The sequence below is a fragment of the Quercus lobata genome, chromosome 4 (assembly GCF_001633185.2).
Source record: "Quercus lobata isolate SW786 chromosome 4, ValleyOak3.0 Primary Assembly, whole genome shotgun sequence".
Taxonomy (NCBI): domain Eukaryota; kingdom Viridiplantae; phylum Streptophyta; class Magnoliopsida; order Fagales; family Fagaceae; genus Quercus; species Quercus lobata.
The window spans coordinates 5,689,784-5,713,558 of record NC_044907.1 but is presented as its reverse complement, the minus strand read 5'-3'; the positions used below and the strand labels follow the sequence as shown (position 1 = coordinate 5,713,558).

Here is a 23,775-nt window from a genome sequence, read left to right as displayed (position 1 = left end):
TTTATGCTTCACATATAAAGTTGATTATGTAGAGAAAAAATTATACATTATATTACAATATAAAATAATTATTTATTCCCATGCATTGCTTGGATTTGTGATTAGATCGTATAATGTTGAGTTTGGTCCAAACTTATAAATTTTTCTTATATTAGCTCAACCGATCATTTGACCAAAATTTGTAAATGTGTATGGTGAAGTTGATTGAGTGAACAAAAAACTTTTGTCTTCATCCTCAATTACACCGAATGAACGATTACAAATAAAAGTTCTTAAACAAATACATGCAACGAATCTTTTCATTACAAAGAAATTTCTAACTAGTCCACTTGTTGGGTAATTATCATGTTTTGCTTTGTACCAATGCCATTCCCATCTCCTCTAATCCTACCTTTCTTTTGCCGGTGGAGAAGCTAGATGGGTTAGTCCCTAGGTCTTCCTCTTAATAAATTCGTATTATTTAGCAAAAAAAAAACTAGCAATTGAAGAGACTAAACCTTCTGCCAAGTTTTATGCCATTAATAACTACCCCAACTCTAAAGCACATTTGAAAATGTACTCATCATACTTGGCAAAATCACAAACTAACATAGAACTTATACAAGTATGCAAGTATGCGTGGTCAGAATTGAAGTTCTAAGAGTTGCTCACTATCTGTGAAATCTACATTGATCATATCATCACCATTCTCTTGTTATCCCTCATGAACTCTCTCTCACCCTGACAGACATCAATCTCTACACTGGTCTGCCCATCTGCCGCAGTGGGGAACACCTCTAATTTGGAAGTTGGCAAAGTTGTGTTCTTTGGGATAATCTTTGTCATTACACCACACAAAATTTCGAGTCCCAGAGACAATGGAGTGACATCCAAGAGCACAATGTCACTAACTTCTCCAGCTAAAACACCAGCCTGAAAAAATAAAAAAATAAAAGAAAAGAAAGAAAGACCAAAATAAATATTGATGCCTCAACAATTTATGCAATATCAATAAGTATTACAACAAATAATATCAGAAATAGAGATACATAGTCATTTATTTTTCAAATAGACTAAGAAAAAAAAATTAGAGCATGTTAAAATAATTGTTAAATAATTTGATTCACCATTTCTAGTAGCTTAAGCTATTAGAACAGTAGTAACATATCTTCATATCAGAGAGTTCAACTGCTCTACCTCCTATTAAAAAAATTAAAAAATCCAAAATGTTGCAACCCGCTTAAGTGGTAGTTTATCTCAACAAGATAAGGACAAACCTGAACTGCAGCCCCAAGAGCAACAACTTCATCAGGATTTACAGTGACATTGGGCTCTTTTCTAGTCATCTTCCTCACAAGCTCCTGAACAGCTGGGATGCGAGTAGAACCACCAACAAGGATTACTTCATCTAGATCTTTGAAGGAAAGATTTGCATCTTTCAAGGCAGTTTCAATTGGTCCTCGTAGCCTAAGGAAAAAATAGATTTCAGTTGTAATCCATTGAACTTATGCAGGCAGATAGGTATTCATATTGGCAAAAACATACTGTTTTAAATCAAAAGGCAGCAAACTCCAGTAATGGAAATCAAACACACACTGATATTTCATATGAGAAGTATATCATTTTGGAACATGCATAGAGGGCAACCACAGAGTAGCAGTTTTCAACTTACATACCTGTCTAGCAAATCTGAACATAATTCTTCAAATTTGACTCTTGTCAGGGTGGTGTCAATGTGTTTTGGGCCTTCCACAGTGGCGGTAATGAAAGGTAATCTTTAAAAAAGAAAGCTTTCCTCAATGATCATGCCAAAGAGAGAGATCCATTTATATAAAGAAGGCATAGAAATTGTCACATACCTTATACTGGTCTGAGTTAGAGATGAGAGCTCCATCTTTGCTTTCTCCGCAGTCTCTGTGAGACGTTGTAGAGCTTGCTTGTCTTTCAGAAGGTCTATTCCTTCATCTCTTTTAAAGTTTTGGGCAAGCCAATCAACAATTCTCTATTTAAGATTATAGAATATAGACGTGTAATTTTAGTAACAACTAACAGACCAGAAAAAAAAGAATGGCAAAAGCTCTATTCATCTGTCTTGTTCAAGCCCTGTCAAAATCATCTCCTCCTAGATGAGTGTCCCCTGATGTGGAAAGTAACTCAAATACTCCATCTCCAACTTCAAGAACTGCATATTTAAAACATAACAGACCACAACAATCACTGACTAACAATTTCCTTGTGCACCAAAAGAAAACAAGTGAAAAATCACATCTTATTAGTGTGCTATTTTTAGAAAACTATAGTCCATATATTCATAATTCTGGTAAAACTATCTCTTATATATGCTGTTTAATTTAATTAAAGGACTGGGATGCAATAGCAATGGTAACAAAAAGGTAAAGGTTGTGAAAGGGCATAGTGTTCAAATGATTGTATGCTACCTAACTACCGTTATTCAAAAACCTTTTGAGAGATCAGATGTTTCGAAATCACAAGGTCCAGGTCACTCTTTTAATCTATAAAACTGCTTTTGGAAGATTGAATTTCGGGAATCACAAAATACCACATGTTCACTGAATGCTCATTGACACATGTATGGATTGTCACATTACCAACTTGTGCTTGTTAATTTGTTTCATATGTATTCCTAAGAGGCTAAGACTTTCCTCAATTATTTTTTAGCAATCTCCCCCAACATAATACCTTAATATAATACTTAAAATTACAGTTGGGGAGCAGATGCCAATGCAACAAGATAGGTAAAACCTTTTACAACACTCTAAATAGAGCTTCCAAACTGCAGCTGAAAGAACAACATCTGAACCTGAGCTATATTTCATGCAACGGTATAATCCCACAAACTAGAAAAAATGAGCTATGCCTTGTAAAGATTGGCCAACATTTATCTAAAGACAATGACACCAAGAAAGAAGTTCCTGAACTAGAAACCCATTTCAGAAATTTCTCCTCAAAAAAAAAAAAAAAAAAGCTTGATTTCGAATTACATTAAAGGGCATAGCAAAATCAATTAAAACGTTCAAATCATTGCCCAAAAATCCCAAAATGCTATAGAGAGAAGTCCTGACTCAATTCATGAGAAAATTTGAGGCATGCTGATTATTTCTAATTGGTCCTGGTTCGTTTTTTGCAATTTGGTTGTGTCAAAAATATATGTGTAATTTGTAGAGGATGACGGAAGCTTTAATTGGTTCTTTTGCTAACAGCCAAGCTGCTAGTTGCTCTTTATCAACAATAAGTCCCAAGGGGCTCATTCCATTTTTGTAAGTCCCAAGTGGTCAATGCAGCCATCAAGTTGAACTCGATTGAGGAACCCAATGTACAACACCAAAGGAGCTGTACCAAACTTTTATGGAATAGTTTGTAGCAAAGCTGCTAGTTCTCTGTAATCTGCCCTGAAGAATTCCTCTGGTTTGGATAAAGATCTTATCATCCACCAAACAACAAATGAATAAAGAGAGTGAATGAGAGGAAATCTATTATTGTTAACCTATGGTCAAGCATGTAAGTTATCAACAAAGCATCCATATTATCTAATACCTAAGATAGCTAGGAATAGATACAAGAATACAAGGCACACCAAAATGTGGAGGAATCACTCACACATGTAGTCATCTCATTTGTGTTATTGCATACCCCCACCTCCCAGATAATCAAGCTGGGAAGAATTTCAAACATTAATATTTGTCAAACTCACTGAATTATAACACATAGAATGAGTGACTTGGAACTTGTAAACCTCCAATTTAGCAGGCATGTGAGGCAATGACCACAACTAATACATAGGGGTTAACCCAAAAGATTCTACTTTGCATATGCAAATGGAACAGCCTGACTACAATTAAGGGTAGCTCAACATAATTTGAGGCCTAAGGCGAAAAATTTATGCGAGGCCTTTAATGTAAATATTAATTAAACAAAATTATTTAATACTAATCATATCAAGGCTAATTTGACATTAAATACATAATTTGATGAACAATACCAACTAAACTAATATTAATTTCATATAGAGAATTGAATGTTATAGTTGAACTTGAACCATAAATATTAATAAAAATAAATAAAAATATATTATGATTAAAAAAGATACTTTATTTTGGATATATTACAATGCATAGTTAAGTAAAATTATAATCTAATTTTTAATTTTATATCTTGTTTTAAAGAGAGAGAGAGATAGATATTATTTGGAGTGTGGTTTTGTAGGATATCAATTTACAAAAATTAAAGTCTCAAACTATAAGGGGAGATTAATATATAATTGATGATTTAACAAATTTGCAACATTTTTTTTTGAAACATTTTAGGGTTTCAATTGGGTTAGGATTCTATTGGTCTCGCACTTTAAGAGTCTTAATAGAAATGAAAAGGAAAAATGTACCTTTTTTTTTTTTTTTTTTAACATGGTAGAATTTCTACTCTAGCCTAATCTAAGTGTATATGTGTGTGAAGCTCCCTCTTGGAGACTTGAACCCCGGCCTTTACCCCCCCACACTCCACAAGCACTTATATCTATGAAGTGACCACCGCACCAAGGGTGCGCGATAATAAAAGGAAAAATGTACTAAAAGCACTATAAAATGTTCAAAATATAATGTGACATTGACTCTCATTTATGAACTTTATCAATTTAATTATTGAATGTTTAAGTCACTTTTTTGTGATTAATAACATGGTAATTTGTAAGCCAATAGTAAAATTTGTAGTATTCTTAACATTACTAATAAAAAAATGCCCAACCTTTAATATATATATATATATATATATATAAATGTAATTTTATAAAAATTTGGGTCTTTATCGGTTTAAAGTGGGGCTTTTTTCCCTAAGGAATTTTGTTTTTTTGTTGGGCCTTAGGCCTAGGCCTAACTTGCCTAGGCCTTGGCCCGGCCTTGACTTCAGTCCACAAGGATAGTTCTCTACAAAATAAGTAAAAACAAACATATGAGGCGGATTAGCAGGAGAAAAGGAAAAAAGTCAATGAACTCTACCTTACTCCTCTCCTAAAAAGGGCAATGGGTGTGCATGTAACTTACCAAAAACAGAGAAAAATCCAATAAGAGGAGTAACAAAGTAATTGGCATACCTGAAACGTCAAAAGCACCACCTCCAAGTCCAAGGTCAAAAACCAGAATGGTCTCATTGTTTTTCTTCTCAAACCCATAAGCAAGCGAAGCAGCAGTAGGTTCATTGATTATTCGCAGGACGTCTAACCCTGCAATGCGACCTGCATCTTTCGTAGCTGTCCTCTATGAATCTTTAAAGTTTGCAGGCACTGTGATCACTGCTTTACTCACCTCGTCATTCAGAAACTTGGATGCATCCTCCAAAGGTTTAATTAAAAAAAAAAACAAACAAACAAACTTTGCTGGTAATTATACTCTCTATCAATCCAAGGTTAAAAAATGGGTTGGTCCTATAAGTTATCAGTCTCATAAGCCTAAACAAAAGGCCGAACTTAGTGAAAACTCATATACCTAAGAAAGGAAACCATTCGATAAAACCCAGGCCCAGCATTGCCCTATCAGTGTAGGTCACTTGCCCACATTATATACTTTTACTTTTTTAGTACATGCAAAAGCTACCAAAATTGTTACCAATTAAATTAGCACTACGCATTGCCGTTTAACAAAACACAAATGCACTTTAAAATGCAACAATTCCCACGCGCGGTCACAGTTTGTGGTCACCTGGCTTCTAAAATCAAAAAGTGACAAATTTCAGTCCAAAGTAAAAAAAAAAAAAAAAAGTAGGTATCCATCGATTTCATCGAACGTCACGCGCCGTAAGCGGAACTTCAAAAATACGTTGTTTTTCTGAAATTTACTGCAACAATTAAAAAAAAAAAAAAAATAGAAAAACGTTTCCACTTTGCCAGCACATACTGCTTCTATTCTCTCACAGCTTTATTTTTTTCACTTTGCAACCTCGTGATACCTAAAATACCTTCTCTCTTACAAAAACCTCTCACTCTTGAGCTCACATAGCGCTCTCTCTCTCTCTCTCTCTTTCTCATATGAAATTTCGACGGAAAACAGCTTTTGGGATTGTCCGAAACCGTCATTACAATACAAGCATGCAGAAGAGAAGAGATAGAGATAAAGATTTTTTTTTTTTTTTTTTTTGGGAAACTAAGTAATAGTTTCTCAGGATACAAAACAACAGATGATCCAAATTCAAATTATCTCCAATATGCTAATAATTAAATGATTTTATTAAACATTTCCTATCATGATACCTGAACATGTGCTAAAGTCGCCACTCTTTTTTTTTTTTGGCTTATTATTTGTAAAGACTTATTTGTAAAGAGGATCAGCACTGAAAGCTCATGTGCTAATCGCGTGCTTCATTTAAGCACACGGCGTCGTTTACAAGCCCCACATGCAGAACACGCTTTGGATTACGGCGTCGTTTGTTCTTTTGTTTAGTAGTTGCCCTTTTAGGCTTTTAAAAAACCCAACGCAACCGTACAGGTTTTCCGTGCAGGTCCCAGACTGGACCGCTAGAAATTAATTGATTTATTCATTTTTGGGTTGAAGTTTCTGACTTTTGTTTGGTGGCAAAGAAAATCTGGGAGCTGAAATGAAGATTTTTTAATCAGCATTCTTTTTTTTGGGACACCTAAATTGGGTAGGGGTTCTCTGCAAGTTCTTTGCTCATGGGGCGTGTCTGAAAGGGGAGCATTGTGAGTTTTCACATGATTGGAAGGATCCTCCACATAACGTAAATCTTTTGATCTCAGCTTCATTTCATTACATCTGCCCATTAATTTTCATTTAGTACGGTTCCCTTCTTTCTTTATCATTGACTCTTGCTGGCCTTTTTTGTCACAGATTTGCACCTATTGTCAGAAAGGACTTTGTGCATGTGGTAGTCGTTGCAGATATGAACATGTTAAAGCTTCTCGAGGCCATTCTTCTGCTTCATCTTCATCAACAAATGCACGCCAAATGCATGTCAAAGTTCCTGAAAGTGTTGGTAGTAAATTCAAGAAACTGATAAACAATTTAGATAACTAACAATTGAAGTATTGTGAACGCATATTGTTGTTCTCAGTTTTGTAATTTGTTATTGTCTTTCTTGCAGGTCCATTGATTGCAAGCACTTCGATTTTGGGAATGGAAACCGCCCATTTGGGAGCAGTTGCTTTTATAAGGTCACGTGAATGTTAATAAGATAAATAGTTATTGCGATTTTCATTTTTCAAAGGTTTCTGGTTTAACTAATCTCAAGTGCAACGGTTTTACTTGTATGCTATACATATAATCAAATTTGATTCTCTTTAGTGTAATGGTTATTGTAAGCATCCTTTACTACCTGGGAATTTATTATTCTGTGTTAGTAAAAATTTATGTCTCATTGATTCTTAATCTTCTTGCAGTGAAGATGTGGTGGTTTTCTAAAATTTTTGTATTTTGCATTTTGTTGGTTGATGACTTGTTTTATCTTTGTGGTTTTCTTTTAATTATCTTTTGAGTAGTTGAATGCATGCTCCGTTGCTTAATTGACCACTATGGTGTTTTACACAAGAATATGAGATAAATTATGCTTTAGTTCAGATATACAAGTTTGGAAATCTGAAAATTTCTTATCATTTCTTCCCTTCTCTTCCCCTTTTCTAAAGAAACATAATGACTGATATCAAAATCATACAACTTTCTTACTTCTAAGGAAATCATCTATACAATTATATACAATCCTTCTCCCATCATTCCACATTCCAGTGAACATGGCCAACGGCGTTCACCTTTTTGTTTCACATATCAGAATGGTCCTCCTTTTTGGTAGATTAGTATGCATCCTAGATTATTGAGATAAGTATATTTTTTATTGGATCAACCTGGCTTTGGAAAACAGTAGTACATCATAATCTTTAATGATGATTTGATGTATTATTGTTGTTGATGCTGTCGTCTTTAGTGTTATTATTGTTTTGGGTTGCATCTCAACGGCAAAACGAAGCCTGTAGTCCAGTTAGTTGTGGTAAGACTTCAAGAGTGTGATTAACTGGGCTTGTTTAGTGGTAACTGGAAGACCAGGGGATAATTTATTAACCTTTTTTTTCCTTTTGATTTAAAGAAGAAACCTGCCTTGGATGGGTCCGGCTCCCCTCCCATTTGGAATCCTCATGTTTCCTCTTTTTTATCTAGATGAGTGACACGTGGCAAATGATACATCCAAAGGTTAAAAACCACCCATGTCAACTATGATTTTCTCTTAATTTTTTGGGTCTTTCTTTCTCTCGTTCTTTCTATTTCTCTCTTTGCCCCTTTCTCTTAAGTTTTTGCCACACTCAAACATTGTCACACTCACCTGAGAATCAAAGGTGCCAAGATCATTACTTTCTGGAAAAAAAGAGGTAAAAGTAGGACAATAGATGAGAAAATCAAAGAAGAATAAAATATCTTTCTGCCAAAAGCCAAGAAAGCTCTATTGTGCAAGGTAGGTGTGCAGATTATTGTCCTCTGTTTGTAAAGCCATTTTCATTCTGCTTGTAAAACCATCATTTGTTCTATACTTCTATCTCCATTCTTGTTTTAAATTTCTTTAATTTTGTTTTATCATTTTTTTCCTATTGTTTTGAGTAATTGTTTGACCGCATAATTTATTGTATATTTCTTGTTGATTTGGGCCATTGAAGACCCAACACGTTATCACCGAATGGCTAAATCTATTCAACGTCAAATACTTCAGTTGATTTTTATTCCTCCACGCTTTGCTTTTCTCAAGTTCAGTTGTATATTGAGATTGAAAATAAAGCAAACTTGGGTTTTGTCAAAAAAAAAAAAAATATATATATATATTGGGTTTTCTCGTAGCATTCAGAATTCACTTTTACTCAAGTTCTGATCTTGATGCCTTTGATTTTCAGGTGGCGGTGATAATGTTGGAGAGATAGCTAGAAAGAGGCAGATAGAAAGAAAGACCCAAAAAATTGAGAGAAAAACCATAGTTGACGTCGGTGGGTTTTAACCTTTGGATGTGTCATTTGCCACGTGTCACTCATCTAAACAAAAACAGGAGAAAACATGAGGATTCCAAACGGGAGGAGAGCCGGACCCGCCTTGGATGACCCATAGGAGATCTAGTTATGTATTATTTATAATTTTAAAATTATATTATTTTATATTGATTGCTATTTTGTTTAGCACCTGGGATTTTAATAGTTTGCTACATGGTGAATCTATTTTGTTTAAACCTGTGTCTACATATATGCAACCAAAAAAGAAGTAGGGTTTTATTATGTATCTAAATGTAGCATTCTAATCATAAATTACTAATTAGTGTACACAAATAAGCTTATAAGTTATAAGTTCATGTCCTTGTTTTGTAAATTTATTAATAGTGTGCGTGGAAAGAAAAAAAGAACATGTGTTAAATTATTGATTGCCCCAAAAGCTTAAGTCATTGGGATATGATAAATTTTATCATTTAACCACATACTTTTAACTACATGAATAAAATAATACCTAGATAAGAGAATATACCCTTTCACTTGACTATGTTGATACCATCTCTACCAACACCGTGACCACACAGATTGGAATACCACCCCTCATCTTCAAAACTTACATCTTACTCTTGTTCTTCTTAGCACTCTGAGTAACCAATAACCTGCAACTGCCAGCACCTCAGGATGTTTTTGCCTGTAATTCAGACATCTACATTTCATATCCCCTTCCCACCAGATTATCCCCAAAGCACCAGTGTACCCCTATGTCACTAAGGATGTTATGGTACTAGAGGTACTTTCCTATTTGCTTTTCACTAAGGCCTCCCAAGTTTCCCTATTGAACATGCTCCTTTCTTGCTTTGGTTTATTATTATATTATTTTTTTATTGGTTAGAAATCCTAATGCTACTCCCTGAATCCCTCCCTTCCTTGTACCCCAAGCACGTATGTGTTTGTGGGGTACCAATCCGCTTAAGAGGCGGTTGGTTGCTACATTGTGCATTTCAAGTGTCCCGTATCTGTATTCTGTGCCAGGAACTGATATAATCATCTACAAAATTACAAATTGCTTACCTCACTGAAGGTGAGCATAGCAAATTAACATTTTCTAAAACAATGTGACAATTTTGTTCTGTCACACTCTCTCTTTTGTGCTTGTTTTTCTGAGTCTCTGTGGTTTATTTTTAGGCTTTATTGATAAGTATAGGTGGGGCACAAACGGTCTATTTCTTTTTGTGGCAGTTGTATTATTGATGTTCCTAGAGTTGCTGTCGGAATGGCTTCTAGTCAATGCTGTTCCAAGAATTATACACCTTTTGTTTGTAATTTACTTCCATCTAGGAGAGGGTTAGCTTTATGACTCCTTTAATGGGTAGAATGTTTGTTGTGTTCCAGCATAAGGTCAAGCCAGGCTCATACACTTGGAGACATCACAGGCCCTCTCCATGAAGATCTGGTTTTGTGGATGACCTGTTTGATATGTTCAACTCCATAGAAGAATTAACAGCCTTCGAGACAGCTCTTGACCCCATGGAAGAATTAACATCCTTGGAGATGGCTCTTTTATTAAGGGATCTGATTCTGGATACATCTGACTCATCAAGTGATGAAGAAGATTTTTATAGCCCATGAGCTACTAGATATAGCCAGTTGTAATCATGTTGATTGCCTGTGGGGATTTTCTAAACATTGCTGTGTTGGCATTTTGTCAGCCTACTACTCTTTGCATCAGCAGAAAGAGTTGCTTGTAGTTTTTGAACTCTATATTATGACAATATACTATTATTTATAATTGATATCTTGGTTTCCCTGCTGGGGTTAGATTGTTTCTGCTTGGGATGATTACTGGCATTATCCAATGTTGATGTCAATAAGCCTTGGAGTGTAGGTTCTTTGGTAGATATTTGATTGCTGGAGCACATAATAATTTTATGTTTGTCATTAATGGTGCTCAGTTTCCTTGGATACTTTGTAAGCAAAGAACTTTCTTGTAGTTTGACATGTACACTTCAATTTCCAGTTTGAAGGTATTCCTTTTACACATTTTGTCTTTTTAGTGAGTTTATGCTCCTTACAGTTTGATATTTTAAGACATTTGACAAACATGGCCGGTGAAGTGATTACCACTGTGGTGTATAATGTTATATTTGTTATATTTCTTTCCCATGAGTGGAAGAGGGGTTACTAAGCTTGTTGAGCTTCTTTTTAAAAACCTTCAGTAAAGGGTTCTGTGGACTTGCTCTATGAAGTGGTTTGTTTGCAAATACGGCTTGTTACAGAAGGCTCATCTTTGTGACTTGTATGTCATGTTACAAATGTACTCATTTTCTGTGCTGCATCATTTTTCTCTATACAGGTTTATGAGCCTTCTCAGCTTGAAAGTATATGCATCTGCTTTTTATTTCCCCTATTTTGGTTATGGGGGTTGCATGCAATGTAATAAGTTCAGAGCCTCATTAGGTTGTTCTGCGTGGAGTTCTCTTATTGCAGCATGCATATCGAGACGGCTGTCTAGAGGAGGTAGTTCTACGTCATCTTGGGTCTGAAGATGGAGAAATTGTGATAGCTAAAAATATTAGGTTTTGTCTGTTCCTTTTGTTGTTATTCTACTCGGTCCATTTTTTTTCCCTTAAATAATTTAATATTCCCATGCTCACTGAGTTTTGGTTATTGCCAGGCTGTCAGAGTTCCTTGGTAACATGCGTATAAGGTGAACAGATGCTGTTTTATAGTCTAGAGTAAGTACGAAGTTATGACTTGGATTCTGCTTTTTGTACAAGTATTTTGTACATTACGACTTGACCTGTGGATTAATTTTTTGATGTTCCTTACTTGTCAAAAAAAAAAAAATTTGATGTTCCTTAATTTTAGGAAATTTTTTATTCCAACAAGAGCTCAAACTAATAAATAAAAGTAAATTTGTATACTGTGTACTCGTGGTGCAAGGGTTTTACCTGACCTCTACTTGGAATGCATTAGCAGTCATTGACATGCTAGGTATATTGAGCAAAAAATATCAGTCTTTGACAAATAATGGTTTTGTTGGCCATCAGGAAAGTTTTCAATGATGGCATGCTCTCGTACTCACTGAATCTAAAGGATTGTCTTGATGTTATAAACTTATAATACCACCTTTGCACTGTGGTTTTGCCAAAAAACTGGTTATCAGTTGCACTAGTTTCATCAATTGCAAAAAGTCTCTTAATTGCTTGAACCTGTATTCATATTGCAGGATATCTAATGATATGGAGAAATCATGCGCCACTTCAATTGCTGAGTTCTTTTCAAATGCCAATGTGGCACTCCAGTTGTTTTTGAGGTATGATGCAATAGAGATATTTATATGCTTTTCTAAGATTTGTGTAATTTGATGGTTGCTCAGTTGGACCCCTGAAGTGACCTTCAATGTCTCTTTGCTTTACAAATATATATTTTGGTTCCATTGCCTCTGCTGCCTAGTTGTATTTATTCACCTTTCAATGGTGAGATGTTTGATTCTACCTGTTATGGGTGTTGGGAATTTTAGGTTTCGGTATTTTTTTTCGTCCAACTAAGATTTAGACGTTTAGTCTTGGCACAATGTTAAGTGCCTTCCACAAATAGTAACAAGTTGTGGTTTTTTTTTTTTTTTGATGTGAACAAGTTGTGGATTTGACCTTCGTATTTGACTTGATGATTGGTTCTTATTTCTAAGTTTATATTGATAACTTGGATTGACACGAAATTATTGGGCGGTTCTTACGACTCATGCCAAATGAAATATGCAGTAATAGTTTATAGGTCACAAGCTTTTGTTAGGATTTACATGTGCCGTACAAATCAGGTTGCAAGATTCTTCTACAAATCTGTGAATCCTAGGAATTCTTTCTCCATGTCACTTCTTTTTAATTAATTTATGATTAAAAGAAACGGCAGTAAAAAGTCAAGATGAGGAAATTGTTTTTTTTTAGAAGTAATATATTTTAGTCACTGTTCTCTGAACCTCTTATTGCTATCATTAACACAGATTTGCTTGCTGTAGGGGACCAGAACATGGAGTGTTGGGCATGCTATACTATTTATCGAGGTGCATCTTCTATCAAAGTAATAAAATCGTCATGCATTAGATGGGTATGTTTGAGAGTTCTCATCAGCTGTCTATTTATGGGATAATGATTTTTAGCAATGGACATGCAAATAGCCGTGTTGTTACCTAGTTGTATGGTTCTCCCTCACCAACAGTGATATATTTGGAACTGTTTATATAATTGTTTTTTCTGGCTTCCATTCTTGTCAATATGGAGCTGTGATGACATGTTCTGGGCAACATTGTTTGAGTCTTTTGTATTCTAATCTGAATTTTTCTGCTGTTTGAGGACATTGGATCTCAATTTCATTTATAGATACTTATATCACTTGTTATACATGAAAGATTAGCTTCCTCTCTCACTCTCTCCTTGCTCACTAGCTCAAAAATGGTTAAGAGTTTCAAATATACGTTTAGGTGCAAAATAACCAAAAATTAGTCGTCAAGATAGAAATTTTACTCTAACTTAATTTAAGTGTATATGTGTGTAAATCTCTTTCTGGGAGACTTGAACTCGGCCCTTGTCCCCCACACCTCACAAGCAGTTATACTTGTGGAGTGACCATCACATCAATGGTACACCATGGTTTAATTGTATAATTCTAGCCTTGAAAACATATGAATGAAGTTTAAACTCTTGATTAATGTATAATTTGGGCAAAAATATTCTTTTCAGTCCTGAAATATAATTTATATTCTATTTTTGTCCCCAAAATATATAATGTCCCTCGTATATCTATTCGCTGTTATGTTTTCTATCGGTGTGTATTACAGAATGCGTATTTTGGAAAACAAAATAGAATCTAGATTGTTTTAGAAATGAAAAGCTTATCTTTGAAATGTGGCTTTGATTTTGTTTAATTTTTTTTTAATCTTTTTATTAAACCTGTAAAAAAAATTAACAAGAGTGGAAGGGAACACTGGTTGTAAAACATTTTAATTGTTTATGGACAAAAATAAAACCATTTAAATCTTAAGAAAGACAATCAAAATAGAACGTGAGATATAATTAAATGAAACCTCCAGCCGCCATTGGTCTCACAGGCTGCTTCCTTACATAGAAATCTTGAGCTCTGAGAAGGTGACTAGTGCATATGCAATAGTGGCAAAAGAGTTGAAACGTGGCTTATTGTGCCATCACAATGATCTCAGTATGTAGTTTCACAATTCGATCTAACTAGGCCAATCTTTTATACATTAAAAACTTTAATTGGAGGGCTGCTTTACGATATTACACTTTAATTAACATTGTTTTCAAAGCTATACTATGGAACAATTTTACAAATATGAACCTTGTGAAATATTTCAAAGACGGAATCCTCATGACCTTAAAATCTGATGTTGCTGTGAGACCAAACAATATATACCTTGCTTCAATCTGCCTAAACATTTAGGCAACATCACTCATGCATGGACAGGGATCGATGTAAAAGGTGATCCTCTTTGTGTTGAAGCCAGAGCGACACTCTTGGTTGTTTCTAGTTCATTATATGCTTGTTTGGACTATATCTTTTTTTGAAGGCAACACTCCAAGGGGGCGTTTGGTTGACAGTGATGTTGCATATGCTGTAATATTAAGTTATTGTAATCTTACATTAATGTAATCTCAATACAAGAATACAACATTATATTGTTTAGAAAGGCGATGAGATTAAAACAGTGTGATATATTTTATAATTTAAAATTATGGTAATGTTAGAAAAAAAAAAAGAAAAAAAACCAAAAACCTTAATGTCATATCATCGTAATATGCATCATATCGATGACACATTACAATGAACCAAACGTCCCCTAAATGTTATTGGATCCATTCAAAATTCTACCTCCACTCAAAATTCAAAATTCTTATATTTCCTTTCGACAGGTTATTAGATCCTCAAATAGTTTAGCCCATTTCCTTGTTGCTTCAGCCCCCTTTTATAATTGTACTAGTGCCATTCCCATCTCCTCTAATCCTAATCCTACTTTGTTTTACCGGTGGATAAGGTAGATGGGTTGGTCCTAGGTCTTTGTCTTAATAAATTTGTATTAATCAGCAAAATTATAAATATATATATATATATATATATATTTTTTTTTTTTTATGTTATAAAAACTAGAAATAGAAGAGACTAAGCTCATGCCAAATTTTATGCCATTAACAACTACCCATTCTCTAAATCACATTTGAAAATATACAAGTATGCAAGTATACGTGGTTAGAATTGAAATTCTGAGTTACTTGCTATCCGTGAAATATGCATTGATCATATTATCATCATCAACTGTTTTTCCAGTTAGTTTAAATGACCCAAGTGTAATACCAAAAGCAACCCAATACTGAGTTGGTTGGGTTAACTATAGATTGACTTTTGTAGAAAATGGTATTTGGATGGCACTCCTATGTAAGATTTATTTGTAAAAATTATTATGGTTTTAGAATTCAAAAGATCTCACAAACAACTATTTTGAAAGAAAAAAAAAATAGAAAGCCAAACGAAGAATAAACAATCACACAATAGAGAGAACACTAAGGATTTACGTGGTTCGGCCTTTGGCCTACATCCACGGGCGGTGACAAGGAGAAAGTTTCACTAACAAATATGGAGAGTACAAAGGTCGTGTAGAACCACTCTCACAAACCCAAACCCCAATACACCCAAATAACTCTATATCAAAGAGTTCCCTTTCAACTCTTAACATAATTCAAGGCTAAACAATAGTTGTCGTCCATGCAAAGAATCAATTTGAAAAATGGCTAATAGACAATCCAATTCAAAGACACAACAACATCAACATTGACTACCCCAGTTACATAATTTCTTGATTCAAGACAGCCATTGCATATTTAATGGCTTGGGTAGATCCACCAGGGATGGCATCCATGACCTCATTCACTTTAGCCTCTACTTTCTCCTTGTCAACTAGGAACATTGTCTCCCAACTCTTTTTGTTGCTTCTAGTTTGATACAAAACTGAGTCAGCTTGGTTCTTTCTATCTATGGCATCCCACTCTTCCTTGTCTTCCTTTTGCAAAAGTTTCAGCTTCTTTAACCATCCTATCCACCTGCAACATTTTTGTTTTGTACATACAAACATGGGGTTAGTAACATAATTAGGTTACGTATACAGGTTATAATAAAAAATGTGAACGTTTCCTTTTTTTTTTTTTGAAAATCGAAAAACAACGCTTGAAATGCTGAGATTTTAGAAAGAAATGAAAGATGTAGGTTCTTTGTAGAACATGGTAGCATGATTGAATGGGGTGATAAATAAATAAATAAAAAGCTCCTTGTGCTACAATATAAATTATTAGAAAGCGGCATATTCCACTAATGGTTTAAATTTTTCTTGATATATGTATTAGTTATTTCTCAAATAGATTAAATAATTATAGTTAGCAAGATAGCTTGGGATTCAGGCTTATTCAGACTCATTCTAATAGTATCTCTGGCCACAACATCTTCAACCACCAGATTCTAATTCATGCCTTCTGTTAAGAACTAAAACTTGTTATATCTAGTTTGAACAAAAACCAAATTCACGATAGTTTTTGCAAATACATACCTCATCACTTGGCATGGTGCTAGCACTGGTTTTGGCTCTATGAAAAAAATTTCAAGGGATTTGTTGGCCTTCATGAACTCTCTCTCATCCGTTTTTTAGATAGACAGAGAACTCTCTCTCACCCTGATAGACGTTAATCCCTTCACTGGTCTGTCCATCTGCTGTGGTGGAGAACACCTCTGATTAGGAAGTTGGTGAATTGTGTTCCTTGCGATAATCTTTGTCATTGCACCCCCCCCCCCCCCAAAAAAAAGTTTTCAAGTCCTTCTATGGTGAGACATACAAGAGCACAATGTCATTAACTTCTCCAGCTAAAAAACAAGAGTCTGGAAATAAAACTGACACAAATAAGTGGGAAAAAAAAAAAAAAACACTAGAATAACAGGAAAAGGGCAAAACCTGAACGGCAGCCCCAAAAGCAACAACTTCATCTATATCTTTGGAGGAAAGCCTATGAGAAAGTTAATTGCAGTTGTAATCCGGTGAGGCAAGTAGACTACCAGATGACAGAAAAAGAGAGTTCAAAATCAAAAGAAAGAAAACTGAAGTGATGGAGATAAAACAAATACAGTGATATTGCATATGAGTTATTCTATTTCTGAACATGCATGGTGCCAAACCATGGAGTAAAAATTTCAATTGCCAAAAAGCATACCTGTCTAACAAATTTGAATACAGCTCGTCAAATTTGGCACTTGTCAGCATGGTGTCAAGGTGTTTTGGGCCATCCACAATGGCGATAACGAAAGATAAACTGGAAAAGAAAATGTTTTTTCTCTGTGATTATGGCAAAGAGAGAGATCAACATAAAGAAAGAAGGCATAGAAACAGGCACATACTTAATATTTGTCCGAGTCAGAGATGACAGCTCCATCTTTGCTTTCTCAGCAGTCTCTGTGAGACGTTGTAGAGCTTGCTTGTCATTTAGATGATCTATGCCTGCATCTTTCTTAAAGTTTTCAGCAAGCCAATCAACTATTCTCTATTAAAAATTATAGAATGTAAGGGTGTAATTTAATCACAACTAACTATAAATCAGAAAACAAAGAATATAAGCTAAAGATCTACTCTTTTCTCTTGTTTCAACCTTGTCCATATCATCGCCTCCTAGATGAGTGTCAGCCAAGGTAGGACGTACCTCAAATACTCCATCTCCAACATGAAGAACTGCATGGGAAAAACATAACAGAAGTATTTAAGGTTCATTACCTATTCTGTATATGTTTACATGTCACAGCTCAGAATTCTTCAAATTTGATTATAGACAAGTGTAACTGATCAGTACCTTAGCTACATCAGCTTCTCAAATCCTGAAACTATCCAAGCAAAAAATCCCATCATCAGATTACCAAAGAAATTTCTTCAGATTATCTGATTCTTCTAGGTAATTGGCATTTGCTAGATGCTTATCCCTATAAAATATTTCTCATGATAGTTCTTGTAATTAAAGTACTGTTATGTATATACTATATAGGTAATAGAGTTACAATTTGAAACACATTAGAAAAAAAGAAAAAAAAAATCATCACAAGTTTGTTTTGTTATTGAAAAAATTACACTAGGATAAAAGTTAGCTTAGGTTTTCACTGAGGGTGGCTGAAAAGTCCAAGAACTGGCCACCCTGAAATTTTACTTTATCTGAAGATAGGTAGTAATCCTGTTGCTAACACCAAGCTACAGTTCATCCAAATGCAACCTATCAGAAATAAGTTTGAGAATTAACATTAAAAAAAAAAGGAAAAAAGAGGGAAATAATACTAGAAAACAAATAGCACCGATTAGGGATATCTGTTGTACCAACCATCAATGCAAAATTACAAACAGGATTCCTCACAGCAGCAACAACAAACTTTTCTGGTGCCTGCAGCATTAGAAAAAAAATATGATCCGATTCTTAAGTGAGCCCCAGTTCATTTGAGAAATCAAATATGAATGTGTATCATTAATCATAACATCCACTTTACCAAGTATTTGCATGCAGTGCACCATGAATTAAACAGAGAGAAATGATAAAAACGTGACACACAAGACCACCGGTCCATGTATGACAAGTAGCCCACTTATAAGTTTGACTTGCACTAATCTCTCAACTATCTAATCCATAATGGAAGAGATTTCTTTGTGGAAAACCACTAGCTGGTAATAGATATCTTAACAATCAAATGCTAGACTCAAAACAAATAAAACTTGGAAGGCACAAGGGATATAGGAGGAAAGATTGAGAGATAAATTAAATTACCAAAAAAAAGAAAAAAAAAAAAAAAGAGGGGAAGTAAAAATATACAAATTTCATAATTAAAGCACCTGACCAATCAAGTGGGTTGTCAACGAGTCCCTTGTCAATGACATGATCTATAGCTGTGAGTAGATCATTTACATCCTGTGCATAACATAGAATAAAGAAAACAGGGTTTATATGAGATTCCCAACTAGTATCGCAATGGAAGAATTCAAATAACATTTTTTAAATTAAGAAGAAAAAAAATGACCATAGCAGGTGTAACAAAACTAGATACATAATAAGTACCTAGTGCCCAACTTTCCCTGGAAGAGATTGTAATGCTTCTTCACCAAAACCTAGTGAACCTCTGAGATAAATTACCATGTTAGAAGAAACTAGAAAGATAATCAGGCATATGTTGATGTAAGTAATATTGGTATTCAAAATAGGCTTTTTCAAGCATGTGATCCTTAAAATCCTAAAGGACCCAAACAAACATTAAAGATGCTGTAAAATCAAGTAGCATGCAAAAAGCAATTGGCATACCACTTCCTCATAAACCATGAATAATGGAAAGCAAATAACACTTGAGAGACATTTTTCATTTCTCAAAAGGAGGGGAAAAAAAAAAAAAAAACTTTAAACGATATTACAAAAAGATTTGCCATCTTAAATCAAAATCTAGGACATAGGACAGAATCCTAAGGAGACCAAAGAAACTATAGTTTTTAATCTCAAGTTTTACAAACAAAGACCTTTTCTGAATATTGTTTGCGAATGCTATAGAAATCACTCCATGATTCCAAATTTCTTAAGAATATTATTTTAAATAAATTTTCCAAAAATTCCAAATTTCTACCATCTTTCAATAAATTTTCCAAAAATTCAAAACAAAAGAACAAAGTGTAATAAGATATATTAAGATAGGAGTGAGATATGCACCGCATTATCTTCTTGTAGTTGCAGTAAATTCACTAAAAACTGTTTGTTTCCAAATTCAAAGTTCCTACATGCAGATTTCAATAACTGATAAATTCACTAAACCTGAAACAAAAGGAAGAATGAAGAGAATCAGTATTTAGTAAATTCAAAGTGAACTTAGAAAGGAGATGCATGAATCTAAGAAAGTAGTGGTTGCTGAATGATCAATAAAAATTTAACAAGAAATCCTTTATGTCTATGCAGTTAAGCTGTTCCAATTTCAAAATAAATAAATAAACGTCTCTGATTTTTAATTACCAAAAAACCTAAACAAATTACCATTTCAATTATACCAGAACTGAATATATATATATATTATTGTTTCTATACAGAATAGAAAAGCTCAGTTTGTTTTGAAAGCATGGAATGCGTACCAAGTGAAAGAGGGGAGTGGCCGTTGCAGAAGACGAAGTAGAGCTGTTTGCTGGTATGGTCTCAACACCGGTTCCATTTGATTTCCAAATTAGGGAAATCCTTTTCGATTTTATTTTTGTATTTTTCAGCTAACTGAGGACACTCCCAAATTTCTAGTTTTTGTAAAGACTTGAGAAAACCATCATCGGGTAGTGTTGTGAGATTGGGACAGTTGTCAATGGTAAGCTTTTCAAGTGAGATTAGATTCCTAATTGATTCGGGGAAAGTAATCAAATTGGGAAAGTCTTCAATATTCAGCGACCGTAAAGAAGTGAGACAACTAATCTGAAGAAGTGACGTCAGATTAGGCTCGCATCTTTCAATCCCAAGATATTCAAGTGAGGTGAGTTCCGGCAAAGTCATTAAATTTGGACAGTTATCAATGCGGAGCTGTTTTAGGGTGGAAATACATTGAAGACCCACAGGGAGAGACTTCAGTTTCGGAATTCTATAAAAACGTAAATGACGGAGACAATTGAGCCATCGCCATTCCATGCCATCATCATGCATGTCTCTGAATGGATCGAACTCCTCGCAATTGCCAATTGATAGCCAACAGAGGGAGGTGAGATTACGCACCGCTCCAGACATAGATGTTAGTCTAGGGCAATTCCCAATTCCTAGTTCTTTGAGAGAATGTAGTGCCCACTCAGCCGGAAGAGACTCTATATCTTCTATAGAATCCAAAATCATATGATTTAATTTGGAGAGAGGAGAAGAAGAGGATAATGAAGAGGAGGAAACTGACATTGTCTCTTGCAAAGGCTTGAAACTGACCTTGCTTAAATATAGAGATTCTTCGAGATTGGGAAACAGGGGCATGGAAGTCATTTCAGGGCAATTACGAATCCGCAAAGAAGAAAGAAGCGGAAATAAAGGCAGTGAGTTGTGAGACTGATCTTGTTGATGATCTGGTGTTGATGCGGATGTTGTTGCAACTAAATCCCTCCCTGTTCTCCCCCACCATCCCTTCAAATTAGGACATTCCTCTATTGTGAGTGACTTTAAAGATGGGAAGAACGTTGTTGATAATGTTGTGGATGAAGCAGGCACCTCTTTACTCATATCATTATCGGATATGTACTCCAAATCATTCATCGTATCAAGGCTTAGAGATTTTAAAGAGGGGAGATGAGACAATGGTGGCAGATATCGGCATCTCTTACAACTCTTTATACTTAAATCAACAAGATTTATGAGAGAAGAGGACAATGAAGAGGAGGAAGAGGGAACTAAAAAAGTCATTGACATTGTCTCTTGCAAAGGCTTCAAACTGACATTCTCTAAATATAGCTCTTCTTCGAGATTGGGAAACAGGGGCATGGAAGTCATTTTAGGGCAATTACTAATCTGCAAAGAAGAAAGAAGAGGAAATAAAGGCAGTGAGTTGTGAGACTGATCTTGTTGATGATCTGGTGTTGATGCGGACGTTGTTGCAACTAAATCCCTCCCTGTTCTCCCCCACCATCCCTTCAAATTAGGACATGCCTCTATTGTGAGTGACTTTAAAGATGGGAAGAATGGTGTTGATAATGTTGTGGACGAAGCAGGCACCTCTTTACTCATATCGTTATCGGATATGTACTCCAAATCATTCATCGTGTCAAGCCTTAGATATTTTAAAGAGGGGAGATGAGACAATGGTGGCAGATATCGGCATCTCTTACAACTCTCTATCCTTAAATCAACAAGATTTATGAGAGAAGAGATCCAACTTGAAAATTTCACACCCTTATACTGATACACTTCCAAATATTTGAGATTTTCGTGTGGTTGGGGGTCTTCTAATAACTTCACATCTTCATTATTATCTACTTGATCTTGATGATCCCATTTTAATATCAATTTTTCAAGATGTTGCTTCTCCCTTAAATTCACAACAATGGATTCTGAGTTAGTTTCTTCCAACCGCTCCAAATGTGAGATCTCTAATGTTCCTCGCAGGTTTTTTAGGTCCTTCAATTCGCCTAATCCACCAGTGCCGGAGGAGGTGCTCACAATGAATATTGGTAATGTTTGAAGTGAAGTCATTTGCCCTAATCCACATGGCATATGACTCAAATTATCACAACCATGATTATAAAGATGTTTGAGGTTAACCAAGTTTCTAAAGTTTTTGGGTAATTCTTTAAGACCTTTACAATCATAAAGTTTTAGTACTTGCAAATTCAGCAATGTAGTAATTGAGTCAGGGAGAGTTTTAATATCCTTATTAAAAGAAACATCAAGATACTTTAGATGTATTAACTTCCCTATAGAATTTGGTATTGATGTAATCTTCAATGCATGTAAATCTAATGCACGCAAGCTCTTGAAACTCAAAATAATTGTATTCAACATTGACTCCTCCAAGGCTCCAGAAAATCGGTCATTATGTGTAAGAAGAAATGTACGTACCTTGATTGCTTTAACCAACAAGCTTAAGGTTTCCATAGAAGATGAGTAAATATAAAATGGACATGATACATGACGATTTTTTTCATTAATATCTTTGCCATCAAAACTAACAAGCTTGCACTCCTCGCCTGCAATAGCTTGTGCAAGATCATGAATTAAATCATGCATCTTGTATCTTAAGCCTTTGTAATTCTCTACTTCTTCAAAGAAGGACCTCCAAAGTAAATCCTTGAAATACTCATCACCAATATCCTCTAATTGTTGGTTTTTGTTTGATGATTGGACAAACCCTTGTGCTATCCATAGTTGTATCACTGTTTCCTTATTCATCTCATAATCTTTGGGAAACAAAGAGCAATAAGCAAAACAACTCTTTAAATGTGATGGGAGATTATCATAACTCAACTTTAAAATTGGAAAAATCTCATTTCCTTCAATTACATTTGCTAGTAAATTATTCTTCACGAGTAACCATTCAGATTCTGTTTCCTTACAATATAACACATGTCCTATGGACATTATGGCAAGGGGTACCCCTTGACATATTTTTACAATCTCCCTTCCAATTTTAACTAATGCAGGATTATTGGTGACTTGCCCTTCACTAAATGCCACTTGCTCAAATAACGTCCACGATCGTTCTTCGGAGAGACCTTCGAGATTATATGGTGAAACCGTGTGTGTAATCTTTGCAACCAATTTACTACGAGTAGTTATTATAATCTTACTTCCTTTTGAACCACCCATTAAAATATCTCTCAAGTCGAACCATTTTCTACGGTCTTCATTCCATACATCATCCAATACTAGTAAGTATTTTTTTTGATCAATTTTTTGACGAAGTTGCCTTTGCAATTCATCCATTTCCAGATTTCCAGGTGCATTACCTATTATCTTTTCAATAATTATTTTCAACTCAAAGACATCGGAAATGCATACCCACATTTTTAACTCAAAATAATTTTGGACTTTCTCATCATTATACACATATTGAGCAAGTGTTGTCTTCCCTAAGCCCCCGATCCCCACAATGGGAATGACCGAAACATTCTCTTCTACATTAGAGTCAAATAATAGGCCTATGATAGCCTTTCTATCATCTTCCCTCCCAATAACTTTTTCTTCACGTACAAATGAGTGAGTTGGATCCCTCTTCCTTCTCACAACATTTGTCTCTCAATGGAATTCTTTCAGGTGAAA

General features: G+C 34.8%; 3 protein-coding genes and 1 pseudogene across 23 annotated transcripts; 1 reads left to right on the top strand and 3 right to left on the bottom strand.

Moving 5' to 3' along the window:
• Positions 1-482: 482 nt before the first annotated feature.
• Positions 483-5,616, bottom strand: LOC115984457 (annotated as a pseudogene).
• Positions 5,617-6,379: 763 nt separating this feature from the next.
• On the top strand, positions 6,380-13,375 carry LOC115984128 (E3 ubiquitin-protein ligase makorin-like). Of its 20 annotated transcripts, none has more exons than XR_004090401.1 (8): positions 6,380-6,720; positions 6,831-6,975; positions 7,084-7,153; positions 8,870-9,085; positions 10,346-11,470; positions 11,628-11,688; positions 12,183-12,269; positions 12,972-13,375. XR_004090401.1 is itself a non-coding variant. In XM_031107045.1 (7 exons), exons 1-5 carry the CDS (start codon positions 6,695-6,697, stop codon positions 11,662-11,664), a joined length of 387 nt encoding a protein of 128 aa, XP_030962905.1. In that variant the 5' UTR covers positions 6,384-6,694; the 3' UTR covers positions 11,665-11,688; positions 12,183-12,269; positions 12,957-13,375. The 20 variants fall into 20 exon arrangements, 3 of the variants coding, with proteins under 3 accessions (XP_030962905.1, XP_030962904.1, XP_030962906.1); XR_004090390.1 differs by having other exon boundaries at positions 6,383-6,720; positions 6,831-6,971; positions 10,346-11,529; XR_004090386.1 differs by having other exon boundaries at positions 6,383-6,720; positions 10,346-11,529.
• Positions 13,376-15,514: 2,139 nt separating this feature from the next.
• Positions 15,515-19,347, bottom strand: LOC115984456 (stromal 70 kDa heat shock-related protein, chloroplastic-like). Its single transcript, XM_031107479.1, has 9 exons — positions 19,330-19,347; positions 18,847-18,942; positions 18,360-18,423; positions 17,650-17,729; positions 17,402-17,544; positions 17,218-17,316; positions 16,962-17,013; positions 16,563-16,829; positions 15,515-16,062 (listed from the first exon to the last, which is right to left on the bottom strand). Exons 1-8 carry the CDS (start codon positions 19,345-19,347, stop codon positions 16,746-16,748), a joined length of 636 nt encoding a protein of 211 aa, XP_030963339.1. The 3' UTR covers positions 15,515-16,062; positions 16,563-16,745.
• LOC115984126 (putative disease resistance protein RGA3) lies at positions 17,413-23,544 on the bottom strand. 2 transcript variants are annotated; one of them, XM_031107042.1, is made up of 8 exons: positions 20,139-23,544; positions 19,726-19,827; positions 19,090-19,150; positions 18,867-18,942; positions 18,364-18,423; positions 17,848-18,258; positions 17,701-17,729; positions 17,413-17,501 (listed from the first exon to the last, which is right to left on the bottom strand). In XM_031107042.1, the coding sequence occupies exon 1, from the start codon at positions 23,518-23,520 to the stop codon at positions 20,200-20,202; it is 3,321 nt and encodes a 1,106-aa protein (XP_030962902.1). In that variant the 5' UTR covers positions 23,521-23,544; the 3' UTR covers positions 17,413-17,501; positions 17,701-17,729; positions 17,848-18,258; positions 18,364-18,423; positions 18,867-18,942; positions 19,090-19,150; positions 19,726-19,827; positions 20,139-20,199. The 2 variants fall into 2 exon arrangements, with proteins under 2 accessions (XP_030962902.1, XP_030962901.1); XM_031107041.1 differs by lacking the exon at positions 17,413-17,501 and having other exon boundaries at positions 17,650-17,729.
• Between the last annotated feature and the right edge of the window lie 231 nt (positions 23,545-23,775).

Excerpts from the sequence above, each read along its gene's own strand:
- LOC115984128 (XM_031107045.1), top strand. The coding sequence starts at position 6,695 with ATGATTGGAAGGATCCTCCACATAAC. Across the intron at positions 6,721-6,830 it reads GGAAGGATCCTCCACATAAC|ATTTGCACCTATTGTCAGAA; the intron begins GTAAATCTTTTG and ends TTTTTGTCACAG. Across the intron at positions 6,996-7,083 it reads GTAGTAAATTCAAGAAACTG|GTCCATTGATTGCAAGCACT; the intron begins ATAAACAATTTA and ends TCTTTCTTGCAG.
- LOC115984126 (XM_031107042.1), bottom strand. The coding sequence starts at position 23,520 with ATGTGGGTATGCATTTCCGATGTCTTTGAGTTGAAAATAATTATTGAA.
- LOC115984456 (XM_031107479.1), bottom strand. Across the intron at positions 18,424-18,846 it reads GTGCTTTAATTATGAAATTT|GCACCAGAAAAGTTTGTTGT; the intron begins GTATATTTTTAC and ends CTAATGCTGCAG. Across the intron at positions 17,545-17,649 it reads GAGGCGATGATATGGACAAG|AGAATAGTTGATTGGCTTGC; the intron begins GTTGAAACAAGA and ends AATTTTTAATAG.